Source organism: Durio zibethinus, chromosome 25, assembly GCF_047325235.1.
Source record: "Durio zibethinus cultivar Kanyao isolate XHJ-2024 chromosome 25, ASM4732523v1, whole genome shotgun sequence".
Classification (NCBI taxonomy): domain Eukaryota; kingdom Viridiplantae; phylum Streptophyta; class Magnoliopsida; order Malvales; family Malvaceae; genus Durio; species Durio zibethinus.
Window position 1 is genome coordinate 16,433,470 of NC_143186.1, and position 19,068 is coordinate 16,452,537.

General features: G+C 31.1%; 1 protein-coding gene across 1 annotated transcript; it reads left to right on the forward strand.

Annotated features, from left to right (window-relative positions):
* Window positions 1–4,848: 4,848 nt before the first annotated feature.
* On the forward strand, window positions 4,849–5,901 carry LOC111276507 (putative 2' cyclic ADP-D-ribose synthase BdTIR). The gene is made up of 2 exons (XM_022862250.2): window positions 4,849–5,449; window positions 5,558–5,901. Exons 1-2 carry the CDS (start codon window positions 4,935–4,937, stop codon window positions 5,670–5,672), a joined length of 630 nt encoding a protein of 209 aa, XP_022717985.2. The 5' UTR covers window positions 4,849–4,934; the 3' UTR covers window positions 5,673–5,901.
* The last annotated feature ends 13,167 nt before the right edge of the window (window positions 5,902–19,068 follow it).

A 19,068-nucleotide genomic window follows, 5' to 3' on the forward strand; every position in this document is an offset into this window, starting at 1 on the left:
CTGGCATCCTTCTGATCTTTCTGTAAGATCTGTAATGCCAAGTAGAAAAGCTGATAAAATGGCAGACGTAATTTCTTCACTACCATTTGAGGCATTGCAACCATTTGATTTCGTAAAGATATCAAAAGAACAATTGGATGCGCTTAACAATAGGATAATATCAACATTTGATGGAAATGCTGGTATTGGCGAAAAGCAAAATGCTGTCAGATACCTTGAGGTGATTTGCCAGTTAAAGTAGTTGTTCCTCACAGATATCTAATTCTTTGCGCTCAAAGAATGAAAAAAAATTAAAAGTATCCATTTTTCTTGAAAATAAGTCTTTTTAAAAAGTATTTTTGAGGAAAAGTTGAAAGTATTAATTTTCTTTGAAAATAAGGTTTCTAAAAAATATTTTTAGGGAAAAGTTGAAAGTATCCATTTTTCTTGAAAATAAGTTTTTTTTAAAAAATATTTTTGAGAAAAAGTTGAAAGTATTAATTTTCCTTGAAAATAAGTTTTTCTTAAAAATATTTTTGAGGAAAAGTTGAAAATATCAGTTTTTCTTAAAAATAAATTTTCAAAAATGGGTTTTTGAGGAAAAGTTGAAAGTATCAATTTTTCCTGTACAAAAGTAATCATTTTTTTTCTTTTTATTTTCTTGAATTTTCTTTAATGTTAAATAATCCGACGATGGAGCCTCTGTAAGTGAAACAATAGTTTTCTTGCATACTCTCGAGGTGAGGGGATTTTTTTTCAATATTTTGCTAAAAGTATTAGAGTCAATTGAGAATAATTTTCAATAACTAATTACTTGGTAAATTTTTAAGGCTTATTGGATAACACAAAATTAAGTTGGTACCATCTTTTGATAGGCGTTGTGAGGATGCTATAACCTTTCTCACACGTAACCGAACTCCTGAACCCTATTCTGGTTAATAGACTCGAACATATTCTTTTAGAGACCTTTAAGCTTAGGTGTTCCTTAAAAAAATAGATTCCTTAGGTGACCAATCGCACCTAGATAAAAAAAAATTGATGGCGACTCCTTCAAGTCAATGTCTAACGATAGATCTCCAGATCTAGACGTTATGACAAGTACTAAAATAAATAATTAGTAAATATTCCTTTTGCTTTGCACAAAATTATCGTAGTGCCTATAATTCAACCACCATGTAGTTTCTTTCAAAAAGTTTGGAATCGTAGTCTGAGTTTTGAAATCTGAATCAAAATATTTTATATGCTTGTTTGTTAATTATTTTCGTTTGTAGGATAGTAATGGAATGGTGATGTAAAAAATGTTTTAGATTGTTTAAAATAATTATATTACAAATTAGTTGGATGAATGTTGCAGATTAGTCTTTCTCTTAATAGGAAAGAGGAGGTGGTTTTGATAATCTGAAATTTAGTCCAATTAATTTATATAATTATTATTAAGAGATGGTATTCAATAAATCTGGATTTTAAATTTCAGTACTTATAATTTTTTTTATTCTTAAATAACAGTTTTTTTATATAAAGAAAATAGAAATTCTGAAACTTTAAAATCCAAACTTCAAATATCATCATATATAGTATTGGTTTAATTTCATGCCAGATTAGTTATATGCTAAATTTGATTGTGAATATAATTTTTCTTTATTCATATAATCTCATAAGGAAAAAAAATAGTCAATTAAGCACAAAAATTAATCAAGACAAATTAACAAATTAAAAGTATATTACAAGTAAAAAAAAAGAGAAGTACTCATCAAAGTTCAAAGGTACAATCACAAGATTTTAAAACAACTGTTGCAAACCAAATGACTAAATCAAAAGGTTGCTAATTAGATTTCAAAGTATAACCCTTAGCATTGAAATTCAACACGCAATTACGAGAAGTATGCCGACTGTTTTAGGTGGTTTTTCGCACTATATATGTCGGTATTTGAAAGCGATGCCTTTGGACAATATGTTTTCATGTCTGCCATTTAATAATAATATTGCTTGAAAGAAGCTTTGTGTTGTATTGATTTTGCACGTGGTCATGAAGAATGTTTCTCTTTTTGTTCCTTTGTTTCCAAAGTTAAATGTCAAGGAAATAGCTAAAGATTAGGTTATTTGTATTTGGCCCATTTGCTTGGGGTTAGGGTTTGGTAGCTCTCCTCATATGCATGCCTTCCTAGTTACTTCCTTGGAGAAATTAAAATTGTTGAAATTTCATTTATTTGCTTCTTTGAGTTGACATGAAATAACATAATTATCAACAAGGTAATATTTTTAGTTTTGATTTAATAATTATCAACAAAGGATTTCAACAAATTTTAACTATGAAAATTTCCCCTATTTTGTTGTTACAAAAATATTTATTTAATAAAAAAGTAATTTTTTACAAAAAAAATCATAATCTGAAAATAAAAAATGTTAATGTTATGGAGATAATAAATGCATTGATAAAACAAGTCTAATAATTGAGCAAAATTTGCCCCCAATTTACAAGTTTCTACCTTTGTGCCTCATATCATGGTAAAAGCATAAGATTTATTTAATTAAGAGAATCATTTGACTCAAAAACTTACAAAAAGATGTTGAAAAAGTATATATAGAAGTACTTACAACTACTTATCCACTTTTTTTTTTTATTTGGAAAAATTTTTACTAACATATACATATATATATTATATGTATATATAATATGCCCTCTCTCATAACTTACGAGCAAGACCTTTGTGTTACGCATGATCTAAATGTAATTATAAAAGATACTCCAATAAATTAATTAGTTTGATGGAAAATCAGAAAATAACTCCATTTAATTGAGAGACATTGCTATGAAAAATTAATTAATTAATTAGTCGAGTCTAGATGTGGGCAAAGATTTGAAAGTGCTTGGGTTCAACATAATCCATAGCCATCTCTGGTTAAGATACATGCATGTGTTACATCAAGTGCTTTAAACAAGTAGATGAAGTGTTTCAATCTTACATAAGATAAAAAAGAAAATGTTTTTGAGCATATAAATGTTGGTATTACATATTTTAATAATTTGGTTTTACGAGAAGAGAGTAATAGTCATATAATAAATAGTATCAGAGGCAATTTTTGACTCATCCGACTCCACATCAATTGCCCCAACGAAGATAGGTAGGGTAGGGCCAATGTAGCCACTTAACAAAATGTCAAAATAAGGCATGGTAGTAAATTTTGACCACACCAAGCACTTCAAAGACAAGCAGACAGAATGACAGGAGTGACGAGGACGTCACGAGATTTGATGTGAAAAAATGTTATGCCAAACGTTTCAAAGGAGTAAATAAGATGCTTCGATCCCACGTCAAATAAGAAAGTAAAAGTCATTAAATATATAATTGTTAGTGTTGCACATCTTAATAAATTAGTTTTGTGAAGAGAAGATAATTATAACGTGACACATGCACTTATCATTATGTATTGCTCAAATAACATATTTTTCTTTTTAGTATTAGAGGTTATTAAGGATTGAATTAACCTCTTCACTAAAATTTAAAAGCCAACATATTATTGAAAAATCATATGAATAAATATTTTAATACATAAAAATTTAAGTGAGAGGAAACTATCTCTTTTCAAAGTTATGACATATCACACGTTTTATCGAGAATTTACATAATTAAACTTACAAATCATTTACCAAAAAAATATATATTAAAAGCAAGAATCGAACTTAAATCTAATAAAAATATTGCATTTTTATCAACTTAACCAATCTCGTTGGCACCGCACCAATGAAAGTTGGCTGCTCAAATAATATGTACTGATAAAGAAGAAATAAGAAGGATATTAAATTGATATGGGTTAAACTTGTAAAAGCATTGGACGTTTATAAATATCCAAAACGCATATTCTTTTATTCGTGTGGTATATTCTTTTCCTCAACAAATATTTAATTAGATTTACAATTTATTAACAAAAAAAAAAGCAGTCAAATGAAGAACTAGCTTAATGTTTCTGGCCATTATACATTTCCTTCCTACCCAAAAGGAAAAAAAACCCTATTCCTCCCCGATTTCATTCCTTCCATTTTCCGTTCTTTTGAAAAATAATTTATTTTTCTTAGTTTGGTAGGTCTGCATGTCAAAAGCCAAATCTTGAAACAGTTAGAGAAGTTATCATTTTGCTACTAAGAAATTCCTTCGGTGGGGTTGAAAAACTAACAAAAGTTGAATCTCAAATTTAATTAAGTTGATTTATATAATTAATTTTAAAAAATAACATTTAATAAATTTAAAATTTAAATCTGAATATTTACAATCATTTTTCTTACTATGTTCATTGATTTAAAAAAAAAAAACAAAAGTTTATATTATTTCATGGATACCTTTGTTAATCTGATCAAACAGTCCAAAGTAGACTAGTACTAACTTTACATGTGCTTTTCGTGTCTTTCTTTTGTCTATCTTCTAATTTGTCCCTATAATTTTTTATTTTTGGTCAAAAAGTAAGGTAAAAAAGTAGGATGTTTGTCGTCAAAACTGCCCTTTTTGTATCTAAAGCACAATATTATATAATATATATAATATAAAGACAAGAAAGAGAGATTCAATGTAACTTGTTTGAGGGTTTAATGAAATTTTCCGAAATTTCCAAAGGCATAGATTTGGTCAAGGTTTTCTTTTTCTTTTTTTCCTTTCCTTCCCCTTGTCAAAATCAAATACATGTCATCGCTAACTGTTTAATTCTTTTGGCCAGTCGTCGCTGATTGTTCAATCTTTCATATTTTCTTTCAATTCAACTATAGAAGTAAAAATACTTAAAAACGAAGATTCTAAATCCACACTTGGAAAAAACAGTTAGGGCCCCAAATCATTCAATTAGAGACTCTATATATACCATAGAAACAAACATTCTTAACATACAAGCCACACACACACAAAAAAAAAGTTGACAGAAAAATATAATTAGGTTTTTCCTTTTTTTTTCCTTCTTGATCGAAAACCATGCGTATGCAACGTTATTCATCCGCAGCCATGATGAACTTCCATCGCAACTTTCTTGCTCGCTACACATCAATGGAGAATAAGATGGTGAATCGCCTTATGACAAACAAAGATTGTGATGTTTTCATTAATCATAGAGGGATTGACACCAAGAGGACTATAGCTACCTTACTTTACGATCACCTTTTGCGGCTGAACCTACAACCTTTCTTGGATAACAAAAACATGAAACCTGGGGATAAATTGTTTGACAACATCGATAACGCAATAAGGAATTGTAAGGTTGGTATTACTGTTTTCTCACCAAATTATTGCAAGTCCTACTTTTGCCTTCATGAATTAGCTCTTTTCATGGAGTCCAAGAAGAAGGTTATCCCAATCTTTTGCGACATTAAACCTTCACAACTTCGTGTTGTGAACAATGGAAATGTTCCAGCGAAGGATTTACAGAGGTTTAAATTGGCTCTTGAGGAGGCAAAATACACCGTAGGGCTCACGTTCGACTCATTAAAAGGGTAAGACAGTTGAATCAATATTCTTTTATTAGCTATTTATCAACTTCTTTGGCTAATTTCATTAACTTGTGGAAATCTTTTAATTAACTTTTTGTCGATGTTATATAGGAATTGGTCGGATGTGGTGACAAATGCTTCGGAAATTGTTATCGAAAGCTTGATCGAGATGGAAAGCGAGAAGCAGATGGTTAAGAGCTTGAAAAATACTCCAATGACTCTTTGACTCGGACTCACAGTTATGCTGCCGCCATGATTTTCTTCATCACATTTTTCTTTGTTTTCATTTTCATTATTCAATTCCATGTTAATAAGCCTAAAAGATTCTTTCCTTTGTTAATCTTTGTAACTGATACTTGGACACTTTGTTACTGAAACAAGAAAAAAAACATAAATTTAAATCTTTGATTCATTTGTACAATAATAAAAAGTTGTAATAAAATTCAAGTTTATGATATTCTTATTGTCATAACGATTTTGAGGACCGCTTGATAAATTTGAAAACAAAAAGAGTCATCATCAACCTTTTTTGATTAGATATGATTGATCACCTATTTAATAAAATCTTAAAAGTAATTAAAATTTATTAAATAAAATTTTAAGTTTGTGAAAATAATTTGAGTTTGGGAGTTATTACATGTAAAGAAGGATTAATACTTTCACAATGCTTGTTAAAAAATAATACGAATTAATTATGTGTAATTTTTTGAATTTTGACAAAAATGATTTTAAGTTTGATCTATTCTTGGTTCTCAGCAATGTACAAAGAGAGATAGCTGTAGACATCAAATTTATCCGACTTTGATCAAATTTGCTATTTTTATTAAATAATAAATAAGATAATAATATTATTATTAAATACAATAATAAAAATTTAACAAAAATACATAATACAAAAAATATAAAATATAAAAAAAATACAAAATACAAAAAAAATGGGATGGCAGTGGCGCTTTCCCCGGCACCACTGCCACCATGCCCTATCCCCCACCCTTCTGATCACCCATCCCATTAGCTCCTAACCCTACCACTGCCATATCAGACAAAAACAATAAAAAAGGCATGGGGCTCGTACTTGTGTCACAGACCTAAGGAAGAGTCATGAATCCCACATCGAACATAATAAGAGAGTCTCTGAGGTATAAAAGGGTTCACATCACCTTTGCCTTGTGAGACACCTTTTGTAGGATAAAACCGTGAGGCCAAGGGGGCCAGAACGGACAATACCTCACAAGAGTGTGAACCGTAGCAGGTAGGCTGATCTAGGATGCCGAAAGGGTGAATGCTTGGGTCCCGGAGCCGCGCGGGTTCGGAGCTTAAGTCTCGACCTGTGACAAGTGGTATCAGAGCCAGCCCTAAACCGTTTGATCCACGCTAAGCACCTCAAGGGAGGCAGGCAGAGTAGTCAGCCTCCGTGACGAGAACGTCACGAGGTTGGGTGCGAGAGAATATCACGGACTTAAGGAAGAGTCCTGAATCCCACATCAAACATAATAGGAGGGTTCCTGGGGTATAAAAGGGTTCACACCACCTCTGTCTTGTGAGGCGTCTTTTGTAGGACAAAACCGTGAGGCCAAGGGGGCCAGAGCGAATAATACCTCACAAGGGTGTGAACCGTGACAGGTAGGTTGATCTGGGATGCCGGAAGGGTGAATACCCGAGTCTCGAAGCCGCGCGGGTTCAGAGCTTAAGTCACGACCCGTGACACTTACACCCCATGCCGAGCCTTGTGCCATGCACGACCGGAGCTCTATTTATAGAGCTCCTAGTCGAACCTAAAGAAAAAGAAGGAAAAAGGAAATCTTGCGAAAAAAAAAACATTTTGCCAAAAAAACATAAAAAAAAAAAGCAAAAACTTAGTCCTCCCATAAAGAGGAATCCAGCGTCGAAAGCCCCTACACAAAGAAAAAAAATAAAGTCAATTTCAAAAAAAATAAAAAAGTCAGAATACCTAAAAGAATAATTTCACTAAAACTTCAAGAGCAAATCTAGGGAATTGGAGATTTCTTTTTGGTGAAAAAAAGGTCAGATCTATGTGTAGGGGATTGATAAGAGTTTGTGGGTGTTTTTTGAAATTTTTCGATATCAACGATGGTGGTCAGAGCTCACCGCAGGTAGGATCATGGCGGCCGTCAAGGCGGACTACCACCGGCCCTAGTCGACCTAAAAAAAAGAGAAAAAATGTATTTTTTTCTAAGGAAAGGGAGAGAGTGATCGAAAAAATTTTTTAGCACTTTTTATATAAACTGCCAAAACCAAAACGACGTCGTTTCAATAAAAGACCTAAACGATATTGTAAGCACCCAGGATCCGGGCGTCAACCTGTGACCCGACTTGGGGTTCGTGCACCTGACCCGCGACTCGCTTCTCCATCAGTTTCTAATCGATCTGACTAAATCGAAATCGAACCGCTGAACCTTATCCGGACCGCAATCGAATCGCTGAATGCGATCGAACTGCCAAACAGAATCGTTGAACCCGATTGAACTGTCGAACCGAATCGCGCTTTGACCGGTTCGGTTCATGTAAAAGAAAAAACTTTTTTTAGAATTTTTTAAATATTATTTTTATTATTATTCTTAATATTTATGTATGTTAAAATGTTTAAATTTAACAGAATAAAATTTTGTTGTTTTATAATAATAATTAATAAAAAAATATAATAAAAGTTTTTTATAATTATATTAATTTTAGAATAAATCTTATAAAATAATAAAAAATAAGAAAAAGATAAAAAAAAAAAAATTTTTGTCCGACGATGAGATTCAAAAAGTATTCCGAGTAGTGATACCTACGAAATCTCTAGGTGAGAAGATTTTTTAAAATACTACCAGTGTATTGAAGTATTTATAAAAAAATTTTCAATACAATAAAAATTTTCTTTTTTTCTTATAAAATAATAATAATAAAATTAACTAATAAATTAAAATTTGGTAATAAAAAATGAGAAAAAAGAAAATTTTGTTTGATGATGAGATTCCAAAAGTATTTTGAGTAGAGATGCTTTAAGAAATCCCTAGGTGAGAAGATTTTTTCTTAAATATTATCAGTGTATTGAAATATTTATAGAAAATCTTCAATACAATAAAAATTCATCTATTCTTCATTTCTTTTAAATATGAATAATAATAAAATTTAATAAAATTTTTAAAAATAAAAAATAAAATGTGTGCATCATGTTATTATTTGTATTGCATGCGTGATATAATTTTTACGAAAAGTAAATTCGGACCTTCGAGGATGAGATTCTTAGGTATTCCGAGAAACGATACCTAAGAAATCTTTAAGTGAGAAAAAGTTCTTCTGATATTACCAACGTATTGGAGTATTTTGACCTAAGAATCTCTAGGTGAAAAGGAGTTCTTCTAATATTACCAACGTATTGGAGTATTTTGAGAATTATTTCAATAAAAAATGTTCTAATTTATTTTTCTCGAATAAAATTTGAATAATAAATTTTTTAAAATAAAACCAAACAAACCAATTTCCAAAAAAAATCAAGAAAATTATTTTTTCAAACACCGAGAATGAGACTATTTTTAATCAAAATCAAAGGATAACACGTAGTTAAGTGATACCGTTTTTAAATGGATGTCGTGGGGGTGCTAATCTTTCCCCACGTATATCGACTCCCGAACCTAGATCGTTTCGCAAACCGTGAAATTATCTTTTTAATAAATTTTAATTAATTTTAAAATCTTATTAGAAGGATAAATTTTAATAGGTGGCCAATCTCACCTAACCAAAAAAGATTGGTGGCGACTCCATTTTTTGTTCTTTTATTTTCGTTTCCAAATTCGTCGGGCTGCTCCAAAACTATTACGACAAATAATGGTGGTAAATTTCGCAAGCCTTATTTCACTACAAACATTCCAATTAAGGAATTCTATGAGAATGAATGGCTTACACAAAAATCTAAGGAAGCATGGATCTTATTTCTACGTAAGCTCACTAGCAAAGATGTGATATGAAAAGCTCTTTGAATACCTTATGGACCAGTGTTGTATGGTTGTGAAGATAAGCTTTAGGTTCTTTTCTTAAGCCTTTGGGGTACAGTAAGTTATTCTCCCACCATGGTGCAAAGACAATATGGCTATAAACAATTTATCCTATCAAATTTCAAACTTAATAAAATGAAGTTCTCATATATTGAAATTTATGCCTCCATAAAGATAACCAAAGCCCTACAAGCTTGAAATATGCTTTAAAAAGAAGATAAGAGGAGACACTTAAATGAAGTTACCCTTGAGTACTTTGTATGACATATTAAGTGAGGTAAAGACATTAAAATCCCTGAAGAAACAACTTCAAATGGTCCAATGAAATCATCATCTTTTGATCTCTTATTGATAGTAAAAACCACTAAAAGAAAGCTTCAAGTTAAAAAAGATGAATTGCAGCTTGAAAACAAAAAGCTAAAAAAGAAGTTAGAGGGAAGAATGGACCAAAAGATTCACTCAAACAAGAAAAAAATGAATGGAAGAACCTTTTTTCTGATTTTAACATCACATAGTCATCCACCAATCGTGAGTTAACTCAACTTTTGAAAAAAAATGGATAATTGCATGTAAAGATGCAAGAAAAAAATGAAGCACTCACCGAAACACAAAAGCACATCTAAAAGCTAAATCGGGTGATGGTTGAAATTGGAACACAAATGGGTTTTAATGAAGAATGTGAACAAGCTAAGAAAACATATATGAGAAAACATAAACAATTGGAATGCCTACTTGATCAAATCACTATGGCTACCTATAAAGCCAAAGACATGGTAGAAAAAGTTAAAGAATGGAAGACAAAGGTACCACCAGTGGGAACACATGGCCAAGAGCTGCTAGCTTTCCTTAATGAAGAGTAAGGCCAATATTGACAAATTAGAGATTTCTTTTCACAATAAATTTTAGACTTTTCATGGATGTAATATTAGATTTTGTTAGAAATAACTTTCAATTTAATAAAAAAATTTTTTTTTAACAATTGTTATGTGGTAAATCCTCCTTATTGCATCCATGTATTCATACTAGACTTGGCAATTCATATCATCGTGTCATGTAAAATACTTTATTCATGTCATATTTTACATAAAAATCACGTGTCATAGTTCGTGTCGATACGAAAATATAAAATATAAAATATAAAATTTTGATTTTATTAAACCTATTTATGATTTTTTTTAAACTTTAAGCCATGTTATCTCCATGTCATTTATTCGTATCGTTTTTATATCGTGTCATCGTATTATGTTTCAAATTGCCAAGTCTAATTCATACATACATATCTTTCCAAAGTGCATGATAATAAATCATCATAATGTCTTTCAAAATTATGGTAAATCAAGGTTTAAAGATAGCTCAATCTTTAAATAATTTAGGCGTTAAAATACTAGATATCAGACAAGAATCATAGAAGAAGAAAACACTCTTCGCCTCCAAAAGCTAGAAAAATCACAAGAATAATTGAAATGGCATTTGGAAACTATTACTGAATTGTTGAAAAATATGAGCAAGGGGAAGAAAGTGGAAGAGGTGGTGATACAAAATGAGGTTGATTCATTATATCCCCTTGGTTTTGGCCTATGTTTAGCACAAACATCTCAAGGAACCCAGCCCTAAATGTTATTCATAACAAATTATCCCTATATGTAGACTAACATACCAATAATTGTTGCTTCTGCTCCCCTTACCCCTACTATTGACATTAAGATACTTGATCCTACACAAGTTTCAAATCTTGATGATCCCAAAAACTAAGAAAAGTTGAAGATTGGCCTTGTTGAAATTAAAAAAAAAAAAAAAAAAGCTCTGAAACCCAAAAGATAGATATTATTAAAGAAGGATAAAAGCTTGAAAATCTTATCTTAATTTTGATTTTAACTTTAATTTTAGTTTTGATTTTAGTTTGACTTTGATTTTAATTTTATTTTAGTTAGTTTGTTTAATTTTTATTAAAAGTAAAAAAAAAATGGAGAATCTTTTGCGTCTTGACTTAATTGATTGCTAAATTTATTGATTAATCAATTATGGAAAACTTGGGGCTTAATTCATGCAAAAAATCATACAAAATCTGTGAAGTCCTGGAATTAAAATTTTTCAAGTTTGAAAGGATTCAATCCCTATAAAAAGCACCCATAATCGGTAAGCATGAACGGACGATATCCAAGGGCAGTCATCAAGCAATCGAAAGCAAGATCATAGAAAGTAGTAGGGGATCAAGCATCAACCAGGAAGCAATTGCTAATCAATTAATAGAGCATCAATCAATCAATCATCAAGCAATTATCCAACAACAAGCTCAATTTTTTGAATCTTTCAATCAACCATTAGCAATTGTCAAACATACAGAATAGAAGCAATTACAGAAAAATAAAATTGTTTTTGGATTTAGTCACTTTAGAGGGAAGGAAAAAGGTTACCATCAGTGAACGGGTGACAAGTCGTTGGTGGCTAAACGGTGGACTAGCATAGGAAAATAGGCAGCAAGGTTCGGGGTTCTCATTTCTGTGCAATTGGGTTTTTAGTTTTGGTGTTCTTGAACTTTAGAGAAAACTAAGAAATTTTGAAAGAAGAAAGTGACAGAAGGAAAAGTTTGAAGCTTAGAACAAGGATAAGAAGGCTGCTAGCTTTGTAAAAATGGTGCGATTTGGGGTTGGTGAAAAACTAAGTTTGACCCACGTGCAAGCTAAGCCTCTATTTAATTGTTGGTAGAATGTAAGATTTATAGTTTAGGAATGATGAATTTAGTTTTTTACATGACATTTTTTTTTCTTTAGCATGAATTTAATTTAATTATATGCATTTAGTTTTTTTTTTTTGCAAGATTTAATTATAATATATTGCATGATTTTAATTCAATTGCATGTTTTATATATTGTTATTTGCATGATCATATATTTAATTGCATGTTATATATTTTATTTGCATGATTTTAATTTAATTGCATAATTATATATTTAATTTCATGTTTATTTTCATGCTTTATATTATTATTATGAATATATATTTAATTGCATGTATTACATTGTTAATTGCATGATTATATATTTAATTGCATGTTTTACATTTTAATTGTGTGATTATATATTTAATTTCATGTCTCTTAGCATGATTATTAATTTACTTAGATGTGTTATTGTATGATTAATAATATATTTATTTGCATGCTTTTTTATTCATTATTATTATTGCATGATTTTATATTTTTGCATGATATGATATCGTATTAATGTTGAATGATATCTAATTTCATGTTTTTATATTTATTGTGTGCATAATTGCATGATTGTACATCATTACTAATATATTTGTGTGATTATATTTGATTTCATAATTATATATTTGCATGAATGGCTACTAATATATTTGCGTGCTATTTTATATTGTTGCATGATAATTAATATATTTGCATGACATTCTTACATGAATATCTTAACATGATTTAAGTATGATATTATTACACGATATTTAGTATGATTTATAATATATTTGCATAATAATTTTTGCATTGTATGATTTAATATTTAATGCATGATTGCTTGATATTTTAATAGAATTTTTGTATCACTATGTTTTGTAACTAAATAAAATGACTAGAATTGATTTATTTGCATGATAAGATCATCTTTGATAAAGTTTAAATTAGATAACATATAATTAATTTAGTACTAATTTTAGGCATAAAAGGGTGCTAGTGCTTTCCCTACACATAATCTGACTCTCTAACTTAGTTCTAATGATATAGACTAGAACTTATCATTTTTAGGAATCCTTAGTTTACACTTAGGATAATTTTAAAAAGAATATATTCATATAAATGATCAATCACACCTAAATAAAATAAAATTGACGGCAATTTTATGATTTTTATATCTAATTGATATGTTTCCCTTACGACGCTCCTTTAAGGAAAATGTGGCTACTTGTTTTGTTTTGTTTTGTTTTTATTTTTTCTTGATTGAGGATTATAGAGAATTGGTTGGGGCGATTCTGCGAAATGCAATTTTGGTTGGGTTGCTGTTGCTGATGAACGAACGGTGGAGATGAGGTAGATGGTGGTGGGTTCATGACGCAAGGGTGTGAAGGTGCCAATAGGTCTCAGGTCTTATTGATGAAAGCCCCGTGCCCCTTTTTTTTTTTGGCAGTGGGTTGCTTTGATGGTTGCTAGTGGGTACGTCGTAGGTACAAACAAAACATGGGTTGTGCTGAATGGTTATTGGGTAGTTTTTTTTTTTTTTTTTTGGTGATGGGAGTTTGAATGAGAGTGTTTTGGTGGGCTTCTGGTGAATGGTGAAGGGTTTTCTGATGGACTATGGGGGTGATCATTTTCTAGGTAATTTTTGTGTTGATGGTGGTTTTAATGGCTAGAGCTTTTGTGAAGAAATTTGTGTATTTTTTTGCTATGTATTTCTAGGGGAAGGTCGGGTATGGTAACAATTGGGGATCACTGAATGGATCTATATTTGTGGGTGTGTGTGTGTGTGTTTTTAATGGTCAAATGATAAGGCATGGAGATTATTGGGTAAACGCGGGTGGAGACAGTTTTTTAGGAATTTTAGGTTGTTTTAGGTGGTGAGATTTTGGCCTTTGACGGTGTTATGGTGGTCAATTATATGGTTTGGGGAGGTTGTAAATGAAGGTCGGTTAATGGATGGTTTTTTAGTTGGGGTGGGTGTTGGATGGTTATGGAAGTTGGGACTTGAGATACTAGAAATGGTGGTGGCTGAATGGTGTTGGGTTTTGGCTACTAGAAGTTCTGACTTTCAGTGTTTTTTCAAACTTTCTATGTTAGTGATGGTGATTGAAGGGTGGTTTACTAAGAGAAATGGTAGTGATAGGGAGCTGGGGGTGTGTTGGGTTGGTTTAAGCTGGTAAGATAGTTTAATTTGGCATTGGGTTTCCAGGTTTTGGGTCAAATCTACTTTGGGTTCATGATGAGGGGGCTGAATGGGTAGAGAATAGAGATGGTGTGGTTTTTTTGGAAATTAGGTGAAGGACCGTAATAGCTAGTTGGGTGGGTTTTTCCTTGTGAAAATTTTGCTCCGTGTCGTCCTGCCTCTTTTTTTTTGTTATCAAATGATGCTTGTGGATTTTTATCTGTGAATTGGGGTTGCAACAGTCCAAAGTTTAACAACTTTTAAGAGCTGCAGGGTAGCGGCCAATAGGCTGTTAGTTGCAGGGTGTAGGATAATGGGACTCCAACAGGTTGCTGGCATGGCCAACTTCAATCTATCTTTTTGCCTTTCTTTTTTTTTTTTTACAATTTCTCCTTTATTTAAAATATTTAAGTAAGATTGGGCCTTTGAATTTTGGGGTTTTAAATTGGTTTTTGGGCTTTTTAAATCTAAAGAGTTAAATATTATATTGATTCACGAATTAGCCTTAACTCAAATAAAATTAGATTAAATTTTATCTCATAAAAAATTATCTAAAAATAATTAATTAGAGAGGAGTTTCAATTACAATGCTTAAATTAACCAAATTGAAACATTTAAATTAAGTATAAAAATCGTACAAATTTAAATTGATTTAGATAAAATTAAATGTGTACACTTCTATATATAAAATTTAATTTCTTTTAATTAATTGATTATTTGAGAAACTGATATTCAAATTAAATTCAAAGATTGGGTTCATGGCTATTCTAAGTCAAGTACAATTATTAAGTGGTTCCAATTTTTGTTTTGGATTTGGCATTATATATGATTAAGAATTGGCATGTGCTTTTGATCAACAAAGAAGAGAGGAATATAAATGAAAAGGCTTTACACTTTAATTACCCTAAAGCTAGCTTTAATGGGGCTTAAATCAACTCTAGGCTGACATTATCATCAGTTTTTCCATGACTATTCTAACTTGATTTAGTGCTATTAATTAATCATGTCACATTCACATCCCTTTTGATTGGGTTTTTGGCATTAAAAAATATAGTGTTGGTATTTCATAATTTAATGGCTGCAATCTTTAGGTTATATTAATTAATTTATAATTCCATGGCCTTAGCCCTTAATTGAAGTGTTGAATTTCTATATAAAAAAAATTAACGTATTGAATGGATGGATTTTTCTTGATAATGAACTGTTAGAGTTTATATATCAAAGATCTTATAGCTTGTGATTGGAAATATTGTAGAAATTGGTTCGTATGCATGATTTAGGAAGTCATTGTTTTGCTCATTAGATGGCTAAGATATGTGATTTTGATAATTTTGGCTTATCTTTATTAATAAATAGGTGTAATTAAACTTGTTTACAAGTCAGATTATCCAGTTCGTCCTGATCTAGCTAGTGGACTTGATCCAATTTGAGCCAAGTCTAGAACATAATTTTTCAAACTCTAAAGCCTCCAATACATTGGGGATTTGATTTGCCCCCATTCGCCCCGCATTGGAGCCTCGGTGATAGCCAAGACGTTACTAGCACTTGAAGTGTCAGTGGTGTTTCGGCCCCAAGCAGGGCTCCAATGCTAGGCGAATGACTCTCACAGCAGCAGGGTCATTACCGAACACCACGGCACTTAGTTGTGATAATAAATTAAACCTAAACCTAACTCCAAAACTCACGGCATAGAGCTAAATTATAGTTTTCTTTGTGTTTATTATAAGAACCATGTAGTAATATGAACTAACATATATTAATTAAGTGTACGAACTCTCGAAATTTAATAAAATTGCTACTCATTTTAATTTTTATACAGAAGACTCAATTAGTATGAGAGACTAACTGTAATTGTAGGTTTGAATCTGATTACCAAAAATTCAATATTTAATTTTTCAGTATTATATTTTTGGATATATATAGGAAACAATTTCATTGTGTTGAACCCACCTACCCTTTCCATGCTTAACCCAAATTTTGGTTCAATTTAAACTCCCCATAAAAGGAACAGGAAAAGGCAAGGAAAGAAAAGAAAATTCCCCAAGTTGACCAACTTATGATGACGTAACAGACGCGCAATTTGAGGCTTCTCAGCGTTACATCAACAACCGCCTTGATGATTGTTGGAAATTTGGATTTGCTATTAGAAAATAAGAAAAGAGGCTAACAACCAGTCAACTATATCATAAATTTCAAGCTAACCATTTTTATGATCAGACTATAGTCGTCCTCAATTGGAAGCTTGAAACTAGTGATAATGTTTCCTTTCCTTTCTAAATTCGAAAAATGGTTACTAGTAGTACAAAATTGTTATCAATACATGTAACTTGTTTCCCAAGAAGTGAACATTTTGCTATTGTTCATCTCTTACTTGAACCTGAAACAATCTTGAGACCAATAACTTGCAGATAATGAACCTTTGTTATTAGTACCAATAAAGAAAGGAACCGGCGCCGGAGTAAGATAAGCAGAGAAAACGGAAGAAAGTCACCTGTCAGAATCCGGTGAACGCGTCCCGTATCGCTTCTATCATCTCTGCTGCATACCTTATCATCGATGGCCTCAAAAACACGGCCCACAAACCTGCAAGTGCCATCATTATTTCTGCTACCAAGCTCATTGTTGCATACTATTTGCCTCTCTAGAGCGTTTCCAGTTACTGTTTAGTGTTTAACACTCATTCTCTCTTTTATTTCTAGTACTTGGTTTGAGAACTTACATTTTGACGTGATTTAAAGCTTTTGTCAACAGTGTGGCATTTTTTATAGTATGTATAGCTATCATGGATAGCAACCAACGTTCTTAACTACTAGTCTTGACAGAAAATTAGTGGGTGAGGGTGGGAGGATGTGGGGATTAAATTATTTAGATTCTTAGGATATCGACCTGAAAATGACTAGGGCTTGATTTCTAGAGCCTGGAAACTTAATTATAAACTCACTCTTGGACAGCATAACTTGGACATTTAAATTGTAATCTACCTTATAATACCCTCCAAATAACAAATAAAGTTGACTATTGAAGTGCAGATGCAGTAAATTTTGGTGGAACTTGACTTAATTTGACAGTGTTAGATAGGCTCATGGAACTCCACCTAAACTTTTTTTTGCATTTATTGTAGCTTTAGGCAGATATAACATTTGTTTGATGGCTCCTGCCAAATTTTACGAGGGTCACTGGTCACATATGAGTTGAAAGAAAAGTTGTCAGGTCTTCTAGCCAAATCAAATTTTGTGATTGAACTTTAGGATACTCAAGAAGTAATTCTGAATTGATTGTTTTGAGCCTAAATCATAGGTGGTTGAAGCCACTTTAACTCAATATAATTAATGGTAACAATCAAGGGAAGATGCCAATAAATGTAAAGATTTATTTTCTATTTTCGTGTGATTTTGATATTTTTAGTAACTTTTTTCCATTTTTATTAATGTAATTAACGTTGAGAATAGTAACTTAAATCTCATAAAAAATTTGTTTAAAAATTATTAAATATTATTTAATGAATAAAAGACTTACAAAAGAGAAATTTTAAAAGAAAAAATTTTGTTAATAGACAAGTTTATATATTTATAAATAGATGTAATTTTTATAGGTTTAGATATGTGAAAAAAATATAGGAGAGTTTTAGAGTTTTATGAGTTAGATATCTTATAGGATTACTGAAGATTTATGTCCTATGAGTGTATATGTTTAAATATTTATAAGTAGACTAGAGAAGACTGAGAAAGTTTATGTAGATATTGTGTATAGGTACAAATGTTATGTGTTTGTTTAGATTGAAAATACTCCATAAAATTAGAAGAGATTGATAAAATTTATGAGTATTAATAGTTAAGTGATTAATTGAGATTGTTTGTAACTTTTCACAACAAGTATATCTTTTTTTTTTATTCGTAAACGTAAGTTAATTGGATCGAATTATATTAAATTATTATCCTTTACGTGATTGATTGATTATTTAATTATACTTTTGTTAACTTAATTAGATCGGGACTTTTGACAATACTAGAGCTGTTTGATTTTAACAAATAGAACTTCATCTTTGAGCTAAGTATGGAAATCAGAAAATTCTGCATGTTAGAATTGAGAGCTTAACAGGAAGATTATAGGTCCTTTTTGCATGAGGCAGAAGCTAGTTCCCCAGATGGATCGATTCAGTCACCTTATTGCTCTAAGGAAATGCAGCAAATTAGCTCTTATATGTTGAACTACCTTTGACATCTTACAGCAAATCCTGAAGTTTGTCAAAGCAGCAATAGACCATTCCCTCTATTTTTCCTTGATATATCCAACAAAAGTATTTTCCATGCATGACTCTTGGAACAGCAACAACTTTCTTATGTTTTTCATAGGTTTCTATGATCATAAAAACATGAACAATAGGTGATAATGTTTGCCCACCACAATCTTTCCCTGAAATTAACTACATTTGGATCATTTGCTCACATCATTATTAAAATTTCAAAGTGGGTTTTGACAGGAAATGGACTAATGGACCATTATGTTTGCTAGAATTCGTTGTTTCATTTGTTGTTTTAATTAACTGAAGCACCAATCAAATGGACCGCTTTTACATACACAAAATATTCTTAAATGATATAAAACTTCAAAAGTTTGATTGAAGGAAAGAAAGCTAGAAGAAGAGTGGGGTAAGGGGGAGTTGAAACTTTTGAATCTGGATCATATTCTCACTTAGAATTTATTACAAAGGTTTATCTGCACGTGGGATATGAACAAATGTGAATGAAAAGAT

Coding starts and splice junctions, on each gene's coding strand:
- LOC111276507 (XM_022862250.2), top strand. CDS start 4,935: ATGCGTATGCAACGTTATTCATCCGCAGCCATGATGAACTTCCATCGC. Junction 5,450..5,557: donor ACGTTCGACTCATTAAAAGG/GTAAGACAGTTG, acceptor GATGTTATATAG/GAATTGGTCGGATGTGGTGA.